General features: G+C 39.9%; 1 protein-coding gene across 3 annotated transcripts; it reads right to left on the minus strand.

Moving 5' to 3' along the window:
* Positions 1-261: 261 nt before the first annotated feature.
* LOC104925218 (high affinity cationic amino acid transporter 1) lies at positions 262-12,636 on the minus strand. 3 transcript variants are annotated; one of them, XM_010738798.3, is made up of 12 exons: positions 12,446-12,636; positions 6,072-6,479; positions 5,827-5,985; positions 5,560-5,731; positions 5,345-5,478; positions 5,040-5,262; positions 4,458-4,597; positions 3,680-3,782; positions 2,879-3,084; positions 2,628-2,779; positions 2,108-2,216; positions 262-2,023 (listed from the first exon to the last, which is right to left on the minus strand). In XM_010738798.3, the coding sequence occupies exons 2-12, from the start codon at positions 6,439-6,441 to the stop codon at positions 1,851-1,853; spliced, it is 1,941 nt and encodes a 646-aa protein (XP_010737100.3). In that variant the 5' UTR covers positions 6,442-6,479; positions 12,446-12,636; the 3' UTR covers positions 262-1,850. The 3 variants fall into 3 exon arrangements, with proteins under 3 accessions (XP_010737100.3, XP_027136363.1, XP_019114945.2); XM_027280562.1 differs by lacking the exon at positions 12,446-12,636 and adding an exon at positions 11,985-12,003; XM_019259400.2 differs by lacking the exon at positions 12,446-12,636 and adding an exon at positions 7,694-7,854.
* Positions 12,637-18,763: the final 6,127 nt, after the last annotated feature.

Raw genomic sequence — 18,763 nt, forward strand, 5'->3', positions numbered from 1 at the left:
AAATGTTTCCATAAAACAGTGTCAAGGACAAAAAAATTCATAAGCGTCATAACAAAGACTATAAATCACTGCCAGTGGAACAAGGGCTCCATGATTCACACCTGATGAATTAAACAAATATATTACATCTACTGACCATTACCAGCTACAATACTGTTGGCACAGCTTGTATTAGTGTTACAATGCGTTTGTTTTTTCTTTTCCATACACGCGCTTTATGGGTGACTTGATAACAGACAGGTGACAGTTGTAACATGGGCAGTAACTTAAAAACTATTTACAAAAATTAAAAACAAAGATAAAATTCTTTGAAAACAGGTAATGATGCATGTGATTTTATCAGAACAAAACTTATATAAAATCATATAAGTTTTGTTCTTTCCCATTGATTCAAACACCTCCCAGTTTAATCTAAGGCTAGCTGGTTTAATGCATGGTATTTACAAAACAACTTAATGGCTGGACAATAGTAACTTTCTGCAGCACAATGGTTTTTTGACAATGTCGCTACGGTAGAATTTTAATGCAAACTTTAATGCTAATTTAATGCTGTATGCAGTAAAAACACAATTTCTTTAATGTTTCTCCTGATGAAACATAAATAAAACAATCATCATAGTGTTGAATTAAAAAAGGGATTTTTCACCTCGTTAAATTTTCGTTCTTGAGTGAACACATACATCCAACATGTTGCATTGAGATTTTAGCTGCTCTGGGAATATGCACACTCTCCACAATCAGAAATAATGTCTGACTGGCTGAGATATTTTCACATATATTACTGCTTGGAGGTACGTGGTTACTGCATGTGCAGCAATAAAACAAAAGCGAGTTATAGCACTCAGGTGTTCGATGTCACTAACTTCATTCCATTCAGATGTATGTGAACTAAAAATTGAAAACGGTCCACGTAGGTGAAATTTCTCTGATAGATTATAAATACAGGTTTTTCAAAATCCAAAAGTGTGCAATTATATACAGACAATATATATTTCACAAATCCAGCCGGTGATGGAGCATTATCATACGTTAAAAAGGTGCAACATTCATTTGGGACATAGGCACTTAAAATACATCCTCTGATATATCTGACTTATCACTTCACATTAGCAGCTTGTTTTTCCCTTTGGTTATTTAAGATGGTGCAGCTCCCTGATGGAGACAACACTGTATTTGATCGCTGGTGAATGTGACAGAACCATCAATCAGCCAATCCATGTAACATCAACCCTTTCACAACGATGTAGCAGATTATTGACTGCATTGACGGTATTTCTCTGAGTCATACTGTTCAGGTAAAAACAGGTGCAGAGTTGTGCTTTCTGTACAGTACATTTTCTCAGGAACAAAATATCTACATTATTACGTTGTACCTTTGAGGTAAACTTAGAACACAAAAGGCACTGAGGATACAGCTTGGTTTGAGAAGTAATATTTGCCGATTCTTAATCAATTCAATTAATTCAAGTTTGACATAAAGGGATGTGGATTTAAAAAAATAAATAAATTAAAAATATGGATATGGACACAGTAACCCACAATGTGCCTCCTAATGCAGCAAGACGAGTGACAAACATTTACCAGGACATTTTCCAAAAAAAGAAAAAATATTATGAGCCTCATTCATTTTATTACATTAACCATGATCTCAAAAAAGTTGAGTTCAAATAATAATAAACGAATGTGGCTCATTTTGATATACTGTGGATTCAGGAACCAAAAGTTTAAAAATGGCAATATGTGCCATATATGCTATGATAAAACTGTTTTGGGCTGCATAAAAAGTCTCCATATGTCTCCTGGATTAACATGTATGATAGGCAGAACAAATTAGTGAACCTCCTGTCTCCTCAGCAATCTTCATCGTTGTCTTCCGTGACGTTTTCTGTGCCGTGTAGAAAGGCTTCCTTTTCTGTGGCCATGGGCTCTCCCTTTATTGTGCAGGAGGGCGCGTAGATGTCAGACCTGCTCAACGTGGCCTCTGCACTGTTGCGAATACCATAGCCGAAGTAGATCAAGAAACCTACAAAGGGTGGAGAAACATTGATGTAAAAGACATTCATCCGTTTCTAATACAACAGAGATCATTTCTGATATTGTAAAGTACCTAAGACCATCCAGATGGCAAAGCGCAACCAGGTTCCTTTGTCGAGCTGCATCATCAGATAGACGTTGATGAACAAACTAGCAACTGGGAGAACGGGCAGCAGGGGAACCTGTGGAATGACCGGGAATGACAAAACATGACCTTAGATATTAAGAAAAGATACACTCAAAGCATATACTGATGGAGTATACAGAATAATGGCTGAGTGGGTCATATTGCAAGTAAATCTCAAAACAAATTCAAGATTTTAAATAAGGTATGACTCAGCACCTGAAGATCTTTCCTGGGGGAAAAAAATATAATTAACAATAATTTGAATTTGTGTTTGTTGCTAAAATATTTACAGTTATTTTGCAGGTAAGGAAAAATTAAGTTTTAAGGAGCAAAGATTTATTTTTTTTTCCCGCAACTTGTTGATGTTTCTGTATTCACTCAGACTACAGCAGTTTTTGTGAAAAGTGTACATACAGAGTGATTTACACGTGTGCTGTTTTACAGACACTGAAAGAACACACTCTACCTTGAAGGCGAGCTTGGCCTTGCTTTGCGGCTGTCTCCACACAATGAAAGTGAGAATCAGACAAACCACCAAGATAATACTGAGGACAGACAGAGACCAAGCCGCCAGTCCTCCTTGAACAGCAACAACACAGAAGACACACACCAAAACACCTGGAGAGAAAAATAAAGAAAAGAGTAAAGCGAGGCCGTCGGATGACGTTCAGTCAATTCCATCCAGTTTTCTTTGGGCTTTGTGTGTGTGTGTCTCACCGAGTACACTGGTACAAATGTTGACGGCAAACCCGGACAGAGGGGACGGCTCCGTGTTTGAAGGGAACAGGAGATTCTTGACGGTGAAGCGATCCTCTGGTTGTGGTAACATGTCAACGCTCCCCTCGTTGTAAGACTCAGCTATTTCAGCTTCATCCTGAGTGTTGGCCATCTCATAGGCTGCGCTGAGGGGCTCGGGTTGGTACCTTCATGCAGCAAAAACAGACAGTCAGAAGGTTTTCCTAACCACGTTTAAAAACACACCGCATTACAATCATTATGAGGGCTTTAACAGATGTTTCTCTCTAATGAATATGATTAGGGTGATTCATTATTGTAATCTAATCTGCATTAATACATAAAATGCAGAACTATATTTTAGGCTGACACCTTTTAACAGGGAAGGAGATCAGTAGGTTTAGTAAGTTAGGATCTTTGTGATTGATTTGGATAATTAGCAGTTCTTATCCTCAAAGACTTCACCACCCTGCGTTTGAAGATTGCATGTTTAATACTGACGTAGCTCAGATCAGTCATCTAGTATCAAACCGAAGGTATGAGTGTCTCGTGGTCTTGTGAAACTAGACTGACCAGTTTGACTAGGGAAAAAAAAATCCTGCGTCAGAGTTAAGATAATATGAGACTTAATGATCCCACACCAAAGTAATTCACTTGTCACAGCAGTTCGTATATATCTAAGGTGGATAAGAAATTTATACATTTGTTTTTGTTATTCTGCCTGGTAATCGTCTAGTGTCCTGAACATCAGACTCCATACATGATCTTAAAGATGAGGACTACCTGAGGACGAGCACACAGGCAGCCACCAGAGTGTAGGCCAGCAAAGTGCCAATGGACATGAGATCAACCAGATCCTTCAAGTCTAACAGGAACGCCATCACAGCTGCAGGACACACAGGAGAACAAAAAACAGCATCAGCAGGGTGACAGACTTCTTCAAACTGAAAGCAATGGTTATAAACGCACAAAGCATATTCATCACAATATAAAAGCAGATATTGTATTTCTAGATACAAGTTTTTTTTAAGTATTCATACTTAAAAAAAAATACTTTCAGAACTGTTCAGCTCCATTTATTTACAACTTTAGGTGATTTTGCCATGATCCTTCTTCCACTAGAGGGCACTGTTGCTTTTGGCCTCATCTCAGCTACCTACCAGACATAAACCCTGCCACCCAGGTAGAGATGATGGGCGTCTTCCTCTCACTGACACGTGCCAGAAACGAGAAGAGCAGACCATCGCGAGCCATAGAAAAGATAATGCGTGGAAGTGGAAACATGGAGCCAAGGAGACTAAACCAAGGATGAAGGAAGAAGGAGGAGGAGGAGGTAGATATATTTTAACTTGAAGAAGTTTGTGAACTCTGGTTTCACACAAGGCCTCAACTGCAGGATGCAAGAAGAAATTAAATCAAATCTGCAGGACTGTTCCTTATGCTCTATGGCCAATTTTGGTTTTGTTTAGGTACTCGTGTTGAGGCCATGTGCACCAAGAGTGTCTTGTAGGGTTCTGAAAGGAACCCCATCCAGTTAGTTGGTTTTAGGTTGTGACCTCACCTGCCACAATACCGGATGTTACTGTAGCGGTTAGAGGGGTTTTGGTTCGTGGGCTGATTTTAGCCAAGCTTTTGAAGAGGAGGCCATCTTCTGCCATGGCCCAGATCACTCTGGGCATTGGGAACATGGAGCCTAGTAAACTAGTATGGGAGAAAGAGAGAAAATAACATGCCATGTAAGTGAACACACACAGTTAGAAGCACACTTCTGTCTAAAATATTATTTATTATTTATATTTTAGCATTAAAACCCCAAAAGGGCCAAAGAATAAAACACTGCACAGCACTGTTAGACCTCAAATATAAAACACACAGTGCATTTCAGTGAGTAATGGTAAGTGTCAGTGTAACTTCCTTTGTTTACAGGAAACCCCACAGGGCATCTTTAAGTTAGTTAAGCAGCATCCGTTTTGCCTGCGAGGAATATTTTTAACACTACACACTAGTTCACCTTCAAGTACTAAACTAAACAAATGTATTTGTAGGTATATTTTGTGTACTGGACATGAATTATTCATTTCTAAAAATAGCATGCAAATTCGATGACTTCCCATGCTGAGAGGCAGCAGGAGAGCCTCTTTACCTGGTCGACAAGGCACACAAAGAGCCAACGGCCACCGCATATGTGGCCCCCTCCCAGCCCACATATTTAAAGGCCACTGGCAGTGGGCTGTTCTTGTCCAGCATGTAGTATGGCATCATCATAGTGAGGGCTGCGGACACACCGAAGTATGCCACAAAACAAATGAGAAGCGAGGCCACGATTCCGATAGGAATGGCCCTCTGAGGATTCTTCACTTCTTCTCCTGTGGAGGAAACATAACTGGAGATGTGAGAGAGTCTAGGTCACGTGTGCTGCTTATCAATTGAATGTATCCCCTCCCTCACCTGTAGTGGCAATGCAGTCAAAGCCCACAAAGGCGTAAAAACAGGTGGCTGCACCAGAGAGGACTCCAGTGAAGCCAAAAGGCATGAAGCCGCCTTCACCAAGATTTTCTTTTAATGGTATGGGATAAGACATGCTGGAAGTAAAAGGACACGTTTCTGATTATTACAACATTCCTGTAGGGACACAACTTCACAACACTTGGAATTTCACTCACTTTAGGCTCGAGTTGCTGGTGCCATTGAGGATTTCTTCAGGGTTTAAGTTCCAGTTTTTTAGACTTCCTTTGACAAAACCAGAGATGATCACAAACAGCAACACCACTACGTTGATGCAGGTGAATACTTTATTTACCATGGCGGACTCCTTCACTCCGAATGCAAGCAGTCCTGTAAGCAGTTAAAAAGGACAATATGAAAGATAAAAGCAGATGATGCGGTGGGGGAGGGATAAAAACCAAGGATATGTCCGAGCTGCTCCTTACCCGTCAGAGTGAGGATGATGAAGGCAGCAAACATGTCTGGGTACTCTGCCAGCACGCCCGGGGCTTTCATGGTCATGTATTCCCTGCAGAAATTCTCAATGTGCTTTCCGATCAGCTCATCAAAGGTTGCACTCCAAGCTCTGGCCACACTCGAAGTTCCTGCGCACAGGAAAATATACATGTAAACTGAACAATAGCTGGTGTTGCACACATCTAATTTCCTTCCTTATTTAAAAGTGTCTCACCAATGATGTAAGAGAGGATGAGGTTCCAGCCTGTGATAAAGGCCCATAGTTCTCCAACTGTCACATAGCTGTAGAGGTAAGCTGAGCCAGTTTTAGGGACACGGGCTCCAAACTCAGCATAGCACAGACCAGCCAGGACTGAGGCGAGGGCAGCAATGAGGAAAGAGAGGACGATGGCGGGTCCAGAGCTGTCTCTGGCTACAGCGCCAGCCAGCACGTAAACACCAGCTCCCAGCGTACTGCCAACCCCGAGGGCGACCAGGTCAAAGGTGTTGAGGCATCGAGAGAAGTGGGACTCATCCGTGTTACAGTCTACAACTTTCACTCGCAGTAGCTGCTTCCCAATGCCTTTCAATGTTGCCAGAATCATCCTGGCTGGCACCAAAAGCTCTAGAGAAGATAATTTACCTGTTGACAGGAAACAGAAGAGAAATGACAGAGTGGTGAAATGACTATGGAGCTGTTCCAGTTTTATATCAGGTAGCTCTTGCAGTACAGGGACTCAATCTCTTTGCATTTTCTGTTCAGTGATGGAGGACACTGCTATGAACATGTAGACGCCATCACAAACAAAAATGAAAGTGAAAACATTAGGATTGGTGTTGATGATCATTGACCTTATGTAATAATTCACTTCAGTCTGGTGTGAAATTCATACCGACTGCTTTTAGACATCCACATACGTAATCAGAATCAGAAGTACTTTATTAATCCCCGTAGGGAAATTGTTTTTGTTACCGCAGCTCCCAAACGGTAAGTGATAGCAAGAAAAACAATAGTAAGAAACAAACTTTAACAATATACCCTATACAATATCATATTTTAAACATTATATACACGTGTATAAATAACAGTTAAATAGAGCCAGTTTATTTTTCTTACTGACTTATTTTCAGTCAGTAAGAAAATAAGTTCGAGAATAAAATCGAGATGTTTAAAAACACGTGACCGTGTTCTTCATACCAATAGAAGTGTGACAAATGCGTCATGTAAAAAGCATGGAGATGAATGCAACACGTTCACCTCAGGAGAAAATATTAATTATGCAGCTATTGGTCTATATACAATCAAAATTGGCCCACAGTTCCTTATCATACAGGTAAAAAAGAAGTGAGCACTTCCCCTTTAACCTGACTGTAGCAGATGGTTTACTTTGGAAATGAATCCATTTTATGATACAAACGTGCCACAGCAGGTCGACCAGGACAAACTCTAGTTGGTGCTGCCTCGCTTAACCTGATTGCATGAGATGTCGTTTGTCAAACTGATTCTTGTGCGATTTTGAGATTTTCTTCTTGCAAGACCAGACAAGGTTACCTAAAATAATCCATCCACTGGATGATGTAGGTATCAAGGTGCGGGTTAAACACCATAACAATAACAAAGGTGTGCCTTGAGCTGGTTACAGTGACAGGCACTCTAAAATATGCAGTGTTATTATACGACACAATGCCAGTCCTTGTTAATTACGTAGTGGCAAAATAGAAAAAAGGTAAACAGAACCATGATACGGTAACGCAATATGCTCTGCATAGTATAATCCTGGCAACCCAATATCCAATTTCAAAGCCTCTTCTAAAGGACAGATATGGATCTGCCCAACAACGCAAACAAGTACTTACTCTCACAACACAACACAAAAGAGGATCTTCTGTCTTCACTGATGCAACTCTACAGTAACTCTTCCTACGGTTTTATAAATCCACTCAACTACTTCCTCCAGAGTGTAGCTGTTGACTCACTTCCAGTCAGCTTCAGATGAACAGAACTGAGAAAGACATTTACAAGAGCAGGTCTGACACGTGAAGCAGACGCCTCTTAGAGTACAAACCATTCAGGTATCCAGTTCACAAATAGAACAGCGACACATGACTTGGCCTCCGAGCTAAAGACACAGAGCAGCTGTGACGACATATTTCCACGTGCAAGGCCGACTGACTCTGGCAGGCTCTGCTTATGAATACAAGATGAATGGAAAATATACAGTATGACCCTAATTTACCTTCTTAAAAGCAGCATTTTATATAAAATATATACTTATCTAAGACGCGCTAAGACGTCATAAATTTGTGTACTTTGGGAATGTCCAGGTGCACAGAGGACTATTTCCATTTCATATCAGGAAGTTGTTCAATATTCAAGGACTGAATAGTTTTGTGTTTTCTGTCTGGGTTATAACGAACTGAACACATAGAGCCAATTTATTGTGCCAGCAGCTTGATTAGACCTGCACGCATAAGACAAACCAAACCTGATTAACAAGAGTACACACACAGCTGAAACTAGACTGTAAACCAATGAGTACACTCCTGACATCAATCAAAAATGCGAACAGCAGCAGGGCATGAATAAATATGCCCTTTAATGTTACACAAGCGAGAACATTTGTTACTTCACAGCCCGGGTAAAAAGGGGCATCGGTTCAGAACTCACGACAAAGACTTGATGCAGCAGGACGAGCTAAAAAAGGAGGGGAGGCAGGGCAGGGCCCTGCCCTCTTCTCAGCCAATCGGCAGAGTCACCACCTGCTCATGACACACAGGGGTCATGTGGGTGAATTTAAATAGCAGTTAGTCACATGTGCGTCACTGTTTGGCCTCAGAAAAAAAATATTTTTGATCCTTCAAATGTCTTTTATGTCTGCTGTGACATTGTTTATATGCATAGAGGAGACACCAGTGTCAGAATGAGACCTAAAAAAACTAATATGACATCATATTTTACATTTAAAAGTGAACTGGCTCAAATATTGGCGAGGCCGGGCAGGGAGCTGGAAACAAAAACAGCAGAGACATTTCCATTGATTCTCTGCATGTAAATCAAAGATGAGATTACATCCTTCAAATATAATTAACTTGCCCTCAGCCAAGTTGTAATACTTAACCTGCATATCAGTGTTTGCTGAATTCAAACGATGCTTCTATCTTTTACATACAATTTACGCACACCTGCAGAAACACCTGTGTCTGAGAATAAACGCACATCCAAGGATTTCAGCGTGCAATCTGACATTTTTCTAACACGGATTGGAGAAAAGAAAAAGCTGTTGACTGTCTTTAATTACAATTCTGACTGCATGAATTCAAAAGAAGACGACGGCAGAGAGCCAATTCGGGGAGCACTGAGTTCCCACTTGGCATGCAAAGGGTATTTAGCAGCACTACAAAAAGCCCACCTGTCCTTGGGGTGTAACGGGGGATGGAGCATGTGAGAGTGATCATAAAACAGTCCGCTTACACAAGACTAACAAACTTTCCTTGCTGGGGATTTAGATTTAGCGACAACTCAAGGGCCACATCGACCTTGTGACATTAAAGCTACAGGCATAATAACAACACCCATGTGTTAGAAAAGAGTTTTGCTGAGATGTTCATGCCTTCACAGCCTCAACTCAAAATGGGTTTTACGCACACAGTATATGTTTTTTTTTTTTAGGAAGAATGAAAAGAAAAAGTCGAGATGAACGACCCAAAACCAGACAGACAGTCAGACTTAAACACAGTTTGTAATTTCTGCTGCTAGATGCTTCTCACATCAAAACAATGACAAAGGAAGTAGCTTGGTGGTTTGTGCTGTAAAGCACTGGATCATGGGAGTTGTTGTCTTCATTGTTAAATAACCACCATTGCAGATGAAAATCTGTTTGAGGGGGGTTAAAGGCAATGTGCCAGCATAGACAGGTGATCGAATAAAATGCACCGTTACTTTGACTAAAATTTAAGGATTCCTCTGTGTTTTTAAACGCACATGTAGCATTTCCCGATTAGGACATATGGGTCATGCCGACATTATCTGGGTGTTAGGAGCATTCTTGTCTGTTTACAGTCAGCACTGTGTGTTGAAAATGTTGCATACACAACAGAAAAGGTCACATTTCTTCTGGCTGGAGAAAAACAACCACTTTAAAAAAATTGATATGAAAATATCACAACAGTGACCTTTTCATTACGTTAATCTAAGTATGCACAGCAGCATGTAGGGGAATATTAGTGTAACATTCATGTACATTTGTAAACAGCCTCGTAGGAATATTGTAATCTACAGGGCTATACGCAGGAACACGCGCAGTACAGCCAATAATAGTATCATCCATGATGTAGATCGAGAGATGTTGACACCCTAGTTTAAAGCCAGGTGCAGTGTCAAAAACAGTCTCTCACGTTAGATCTCATCTGACATTGACCTTGGAGGCTTCTGTTTACGTTCTGCACCTTCCTCGTGGTTTGTATTCTGGGACTTTAAGCGCAATCATAAAAGTCACAGCGAGACCCAATACAGCATTTGAGCTATAACTTTCATACTCAAAAACACATCTGACTGGTATTTCATAGACTACAGCGTCACATACACGCACGTATGATTGTAGTTGCCTTCTGATACAGTGACAAAAATGTTTCTTATTTTCAGGTGCTAATGAAAACATAGTTTTGCATATTATATTCAATTTGACATAGAAATGGGAGTAAATGAGTACCCTAAATCTTACACATTGGACCTTTTAAAGGGTCCCTGATTCACTGGACCACTACATCTGTCCCTGGGTTTAGGTTAACAATGTGTGGGAAAAGGACCTATGAAGGAAATTGCATTCTTTATATTAGAGTTGAAATGGTGTTCCCCGTGCCACTCTGCAGTCACTGGTAAATATAGATGGATGGATGGAGCATTGTCTCTACGTAGCTAGTGCAAACTGAATCATGAAAAACATCTAAAAGAGGCCTCAAACACTCAGTTAAACTTTGTGTGTACTTTCGGCCTGTTTGACTAACACAGATGTTTTCATAAGGCTGAACTCTGTGGTTCATCTGCTTGATGTACCCAAGGTCATGGTTAGCTTTATTTTGTTTCAGATCAACAGACGGACTGACTAGCTCTCTGTAGAAGGTGCATAATGTAATTAGCTGAGGTAAGCAGAGTTCCTGTTTTGATCCAATGCTCAACAGAATATTCACACGTTTAGATAGATGGGTGCAAAAACCTCAGTAGGTCTAGTAAGGATGTCAACCCATGCAGGAAGAAATCTTCAGAACTGGGTTGGTATCACTTGTACTGCTGATCTCCTTTATCCTTGATCAAGCTTCAATGAATACGGTGGTGTAAGTCATCGAGATGAGAGAGAACATCTTCAAACTGCAAATGAACGGGGCTAAATTATCATATGTGCTAAGAGTGGACTCTAAGCAGTGTGAAAAGCCCTTTTTAACTCCTCATTAAAGTGAATGCCAGTCAAATTCTTTGGCTGAATGGCTGCTCCTTTGTGTTTTACATATGTAAAAGAGTTTTTTACACAGGTTACTGAGCCAGTATCAGCTCTAATATGTTTCTTTTACTCCACTACTTCCTCCCTGTCAGTCTCTCAGCACATCATAAATAACACTACAGAGAAAACCCTGCACGGTTATCTGACTGGATGCAGTAATGAATATCGTGAAACTCGAAAACTTTGGTTGGCACCCAACGCCCTCCTCAGATTTCTGGAAACTTGTATTAGCTTTGGATGAACTCTGCATATTTCACGATAACAAGGACTTTAGACGTTAGAGTTGCATTTGAAAGGGCAACAACTATGGCATGCAGGGACCAAATAACAAGACAGACGTGAAAGAATGTGAACTCAGAGTAACAACTTGAGTACAGGTCAAAGACAGTTGGATTCTTTAGCCTGAAATTATGCATATTTGAACTTTGGTGTTCTGATACTGTTGCACATACTGACTGATAAACTGATAGATCTGGTTTTGATGAACTGATTTTTAGAGTATAATTCCATTTAGTTTGCTTTAACTCTGCTTGATTAACTATTTTCACAGTTTTGTTTTAAAACACATTAAATTAGACCAGAGGGACATTTTGTTAGACCTGCATGAATTTTATTTATTTATTTTATCAAATCTCAGTGAATCAAATACTCCCAGCTTCATGTAGTAACGACTGATCCATCTCATTTATTTAGAGCGTGGGTTCACATGAGGTCACCCACGCCTCTGCTGAAATGATGTGGCTCTATAAATGGTAATGTTCAATGCTCCTCATGCGCACAGCTCTGGATTTTGTTTTTTAACACTGTAAACCTCCACATTAAACTTATTCCAGGTCACCTCTGGACTTCATTCGTGGAGACTTTGGCGCCTCACTCTGCTACTTTCAAGCCTCCTGCATGAAGAGAAAAGGACTTCTTGGTTGCATCAGCCGGATGGTTCCTTCCTTCTTACAACCCATGTGCACGACTCCTCATGGCAGCCTGAACCAAGCGCGCTGTTGTGCGTTATTTTATTCCCTCTCCTCTCTAACAAGCAGCTACAACATTATAAATTCCACATTTGTTTAGAAACAACTTAATTTGAAAGAAAGAGTCATGTTAATAAACTTCTTACCGTCTTTAAGAAACGACAATCACACACAAAAAAAGCGCCTGCTTCTTTCACAAAAGCGATCAGCTCCTTTACAATGGTCACCAGAAACGCGTTTTTCAGTCCGGGGCTTCTGACAGATGGTTTATTGGGGAAGACGCACAGATACAGAGGGCCAGCCTGCACACACGGACAGTTGGAGATCCGCCCAGCTGTCTGTTGCTCCACCCTTTTATTAAAGGAAATATCAGCTTCAACAGTCCCCCTTTCTTCAGAGAGCACACGATGGCGCTCTTTACAAGCAAACAAGCCCCTTCAGCTCCTCCTGTGGACCTCTCTGAGGCACCTTGGATTGTGCTCAGGAGCACCAACATGCCTTGTAGTCATGTCTTAAATATAACATGTGGCTCTATATATCAGTGTGCTTATGTGGGTCCTCCTTCATTTCATCGTTGTATGCAAACTGTCACATCAACACAAAGTGATTATTGGTGAAGTTGCAAAAGTCACAGTGAGAGAAACAAATCTGTTGAGTTTCCCTGCTGTGGCTGTGGAGCGACACAATGTCGTGATCCTCTTATTTCAGCCTGATTCTTCTTCATATATGGGCCCAAAATCTACACCAGGATTTGGGATTATCGGTGCATCCTTACAGACTGCTCAGCATACAAAAAAGAAAGCCACACCAGTCATGACTAATCTCTCCATCCAACCTGAGGATGGAAAGATTCCTTCCATCCAGATCAGTCATTTTAAGGCCCGTCTGAAACCAGCTGCAGAGGTTGTTGAGATCAGTTGGATATCGGAGCCGCTTCATGATTCCCGTCTTTGCTTTGAATATAAGTAGTACATGTATCAAAGCTTACTAAGACATAATTGGTAAGACAAGTGCCGTATATGCTGCCTTATCTGACATTTCAGGATTTATGGTTGACTGCCGTTCACCCTGCGGGCCAATTGTGGACTGCCGTGATAAATGTGAGTCAGTGCTCTAAGGTGATTTTGAAAGTAATGCAGTTCCTGTGGGACTCAGAGAAGGAAGTACTTCATAAGAAATAATAATACAGCTGCATTTTGCCTCTTTTAGGTACACTGTATGCTTTTAGTGGATCATTTCTCACCTTATGAACTTATCCTAACCACCTTTTATAAATGAGAACCAGTGGATCCTTTTGTATTAATGCAGTTTTTACTAGTGTTTCCCAGCTCTGATTCTCAGGGGCTCGAGTACTGATGGTTTTCATTCAAGCTCTTTTAATGAGGACTGAATAGACACGAGATACCAGGAGAATGCATTTAATTACCTTGTACAATAGAAAACAAGTGGTACTTTGGGTCCCAAAGACCTGCATTGGAACCCGTCACTGTCAGTGTTCTGCATAAAGATGAAAAACTGTATAACGACGAAAAGGATATCAACACTCTGCTCTCTGCTGGGCCTGACAACAGTCCCACCACACGCATTGATCTTCCTCTTCCCCTTGCTGATGCCAGAGTGCTGCATTAACACAGCCTCATTCAGGCACCAATGATCATATCAATCACAATAAAAGTAAATATTCAAATTAGTTTGTCCAGGGATGCCTCCTTCTCAAGCGTTTGATACCAATAATGCAAATAATCATTAAATTCCGATTTCAATATGAAAATATAAATCACTTGTTCATGGGGGGAAATACATAAAAGAGCAATACTAGGTCTTTTTTTGGTCAAAGGGTTAGATTATGCCCATTTAATTTAATTGTAGCAGCACACTCCTCCATCACATGTACAGATAATTTGCCAACATTTAATTAAATAAGACTTTAGTAAAATTACAAACCTCTGCATACACACTGCATCCCGACTGCCAACACTGCTGCACTATCTGAGCCAAATGACAACATGGTTTCAGGTAAGTTTTGATTATATTAATGGAGTGAATATATTTTTTAGAATATTTCAGCAGAAAGTAGCCTGAAGCAAAGCACACCGTTTATAACTTAAGACCTTCTGGTAGTTTTTGCAATAGTTACTGTTATAATAATTAGGGTTACACTGCTATTTAGATGTTTTAAATTATACAATGTTTGTTCTGATTTATTACATGTCTTGAGGGCACTTCCCTTTATTGATGTTTTACTGAGACTGGCAGGGTAAGGTAAAGTTCAGGTTAATGTATAAATAGAGGGATTTCAGAATGGTGGTCAGGGACAGGTCAGAGATTTGACATCTAGATTGGGGATATACTGGCTACTGATTAGGGGATATGTTGAAGAAAACTGTTTAGATGCATTATATGCAAATTGTCTGTTAACAAACAGGGGATGAGACAGCCCATTTTTAGGAAAATGTATAAGAACTAACTGTCACAGCTCCTCAGGGAGCCTTTTTCTCTGTAACCACTTTAGTGTGTTGCGCTGTGAAACGCTCCTCTTGTACAAGAACAATGAATTCAACTTAAACTTTGATGCTTTGAATCCGACCCTCCTTATTTAAGGGTTTTTCTTTAAAATTCACATAACACTTACAATGTGGGGTGTAGCTTGATTGAGCATGCTAATTGAAGCATTTTATTTAATCTATTTCCATTCAGTCATGAGTCGAATGATTTAAAGTTTAACTCACCTAAAGGTTACAGAGAAAAAGAAAGAAAGGTTACAGTTATGTCCGCTAATGGTGAAAGGGTTCTTTCTTTCTGCATATGGCATGGTAAATACAGCCTGAACAAAAAACTCCTACATTTACATTTTATTCCCGTTTAATTCTTTAATTTTTTTATTTCTTTTTTTTAATTGGCTGCTCAAAAACTATCTTATGTACATCTTGTACGCTCTGGTGCTACAGGTTGGGATCAATGTTTTGAAAAATATTGCAGCCTTACTTGTTGTATGATTTGTCCTTTTTATGTCCTATGAACCAACCTAAGAAATTAAGTCCCCCCTAATATTAGAAGACAAATGATTACAAAGAAAACATGCACGATAAGGAGGGAGGTTGTAGAACAATTGGTGCCCTTCCATAAAGTTCCAAACCATGACCCAGTGAGTAAAATCTTTAAGGAGAGCTGCTGCACAAAATTGTAGGACTTAACTGCAGATTTTCAAACATTTTCTGTCTATACTAATTAGGCAGGAATTCAAACGCAGCTCTTATTGCAGGCTGGGTGCGGTAGTATTGGATGTTGCACGGGCTAATGATCTATACATAGAACACGGGTCATGTTCTGGTCAAGGCATATTCCCTTTAATTTCCATATGAAAGAAGGGCCTGACAGATCACTATTAAAAGCATGAATGTTGAGAGGGATGATCTTTGCTCTTACTTCAGTTGATCTTATAACCACATACCGTTATGAAAATAAGCTGCTGTATGTAATACGGCTGGTAGGGAAGCTGCAGGTTTGCTGAGGGTTAACAACATATCATCTGCATACAGGTTTAATTTAAAACCGTGAACATAAAGGAGCAAACCTTTAATATCTTCTTAAATATAAATAGCACAAGGTATAAAGGTTTGTCAAGGGTTTTCCCTGTGATCAGTTTCATTATTGCTGTTTCTCTTTCAGTTAAAGTTACGGGGTAACTACCGTAGACGCACCTCATAAACCTTGTTAATCGAGGTGAGATCAAGGCCCTTAAAAAAGACTTAGTTCCTCTATACCTTCTGTAATGTCAGAGAATTTTACTTACAACTGTATACTACAAAGAAATATTTTTTTATTGGCTGCATCACACTGAAGTGACCCATTCTCACCCAGAACTGCTTGAATTCACTGTTTGTTCTCAGTCTGCCTTATCATGTGTGCCAACATCTTACCTGCCTTATCGCCTGTTTCAAAATGTAGTTTTCTGAGTCAGAAAAGTGAGAAAACAGTTTCCCCCTGTAGCTTCTGAAGATCTAAGGAGAGAATTATTCAAGGCACTATTGGAGGGGTCCACCACGTGTAACTCCCGCAGCCTCCTGAACTCTTAGACATTAAGCTTTTGACCATATTATATCGGACGTTGTGGAGGATGGAGTGTTACAAACCTAGAAAAATACAACATAGCTGGTGTAAAAAAAAAGAAGATCAGGTCTCATACTGCGTGCCTCAGGCATTAATACTTACAGGAGTTGACTGTTCCTCGAAACCACAGGCTACCTCTGTTCAAAAGCCGAATGACGAAAAACATGTATTGTTGTTTTGAATTTGCAGGACACTGACTCAGAATGTGTTGAAGGAAGTTTAACTCTTTACATTTACTCATATTAAATCAAAAGTGACAGGTGACAGATAGGTTTGACAGGATTCCCATATAGAAACATTCAGGCAGCACATCCTGTTAAAACATTTTTTTGAGATACTGGCTTTTTCTGCTGTTTGAACACTCTCATATCATATTGAAAGAAAGGGAAGTAATATTATATACAATAAGAAAGATGGGTAGACTACGGCATTCGATGACATTTGCCATTCAGATCTTATTGCTTTATACTAGACTCTGACTTCTAATACTAAACGTTGCTCTACGTCTGCTCCTGAAATGATTAATTGGTTGTTTTCCTACAGTGCCAGCAGATAAGATGCCACATGACAAACATTTCACCAATTAATATAATTAACTTTACATTGCTAATTTCTAAAGTGCACGTTTCAACCTAAGCAAGCATTAATGTGAAAAGCTCAAGTCACTGAATAATATATCATTGCAGGCGTTCTGTATTGCAGCAGCGTGAATAGTGAAATCCCTCCCTGACCTCATGGGTCAGACACTGCAAACATTCTCTTTGTGCATGTCATACTCCCAATTCTGGCTTTGACAATATTGCATTCTCCGGGATCTTCCCTCAAGGCATTTTTATCCTTGTGAGCCCATAAGAGATACAGAAAGACAAACTGTTAGAACACAGAATGCACTCTGTGCTTTCAGGGTTAATAACAAAATCTGCTCATGCACAACACAACATATATGTCCTACATATTTCATGACGGTTGTTTCTACAGGGGTTACACTCAACAACATACAGTAAACACCTTTAAAATTCAGTGCAACCCCACATGAAATAGCCCTTCACTAACTTCTATTGTGAAGATCGCAGCTCAGTTTTTCTGTGACTGCTTCAGAAAGGTGTTGATTTATCCAGAGTTTGCAGTTATTCTGTCCACTTGTGTGGAATGTGTTGTACAAGTCATCTCCTCTGGTAGCACATTAATATTATAAAGTAACTGAGGGACATTTTTTTGTGGAAAAGGCCAGAGGCTTATTTGAAAATTGTTTGTCTTTGTTACTGAAAAGACTGAAAAGTTTTCATAAGACATGTCATGCAGCTTAAAAAGACAAACTTAAACTGAGACCAAGTGTATGTGTTTCTCCTGAACGCCACAAAAACAGAGCCTCAGAAATTACCACAGGATTGAATCAGCACCTTTTGTGAAGCAGCCTCATAAAAAGCCACATTGTGATCTCCCCAAACTGCTTTTTTTCGTGGTGCAGCTGCTATTAAAAAGCTGCTTGTATCAATGCCAATGCACAAAGACACATAATCTGGTGTAAGTAGCACAAAGTGTGGATGCCTAGGAAATGGAAATGTAAGTATTATGGTCTGATGACTCGTCTTTCATCCCCCTTACATCATGTTGTGCGAATCACTGAGGCGATTGCTCCGTATGGTCCTGTAACAACATTTCACAGCCTCCCTGGTCACCAAAGGGAAACTGAAACTTTATGTTTCAGTGCAGAGTGCCAAGAAGATTCCTTCTTTTGTCATCCCAAAGATTTTTTGTGGCTTTTCTTATTAAAGTCTGGTACAATATTCTACTACACACAGTTCACAGGACCTGTATATGATGGAATTTCAAACAGGTTTAGACCTCCTGGTAAAATAAAGTTAATTCTTTGGATAGATTGTATTGTTTCCATGCAGCTTGTTCACAACTGTATGGTAAGATTTTCTACACCGACTCGTGTCAGAAGAAGGTCTAAATATTTGAATATTTATAATAGAAACCCTGTAACATCTCTCGACTTTAGAAAATAGATGAACTTGAGGCTGAAAGGTAAAAAGGTGAGACACCTCTCGTTGTCTGTGATAAGTGGCCTCGTACATCTTTTAGAATTCCACTGTTGGATGAAAATGACAGACATGCAACTCTTCATCTATCAAGACTGAAAAAAAAATAGTTTTTGTTTCAAGTACTCGGTGAAAGAGTACCATCACAATATACTCTACAGAATGCTGAAGGCCCTACATTTCCATAAGTGTGCGATGTGACAGAATCAGTATTCAGACTGCACAGCCAGTTCATCCATATTTTTCATGTTGCTCGACAGGCACTGATTTATTATCATTAGTAATAATGAAAGAAATATGCTGCAATAG

The sequence above is a fragment of the Larimichthys crocea genome, chromosome VII (assembly GCF_000972845.2).
Source record: "Larimichthys crocea isolate SSNF chromosome VII, L_crocea_2.0, whole genome shotgun sequence".
Taxonomy (NCBI): Eukaryota; Metazoa; Chordata; class Actinopteri; family Sciaenidae; genus Larimichthys; species Larimichthys crocea.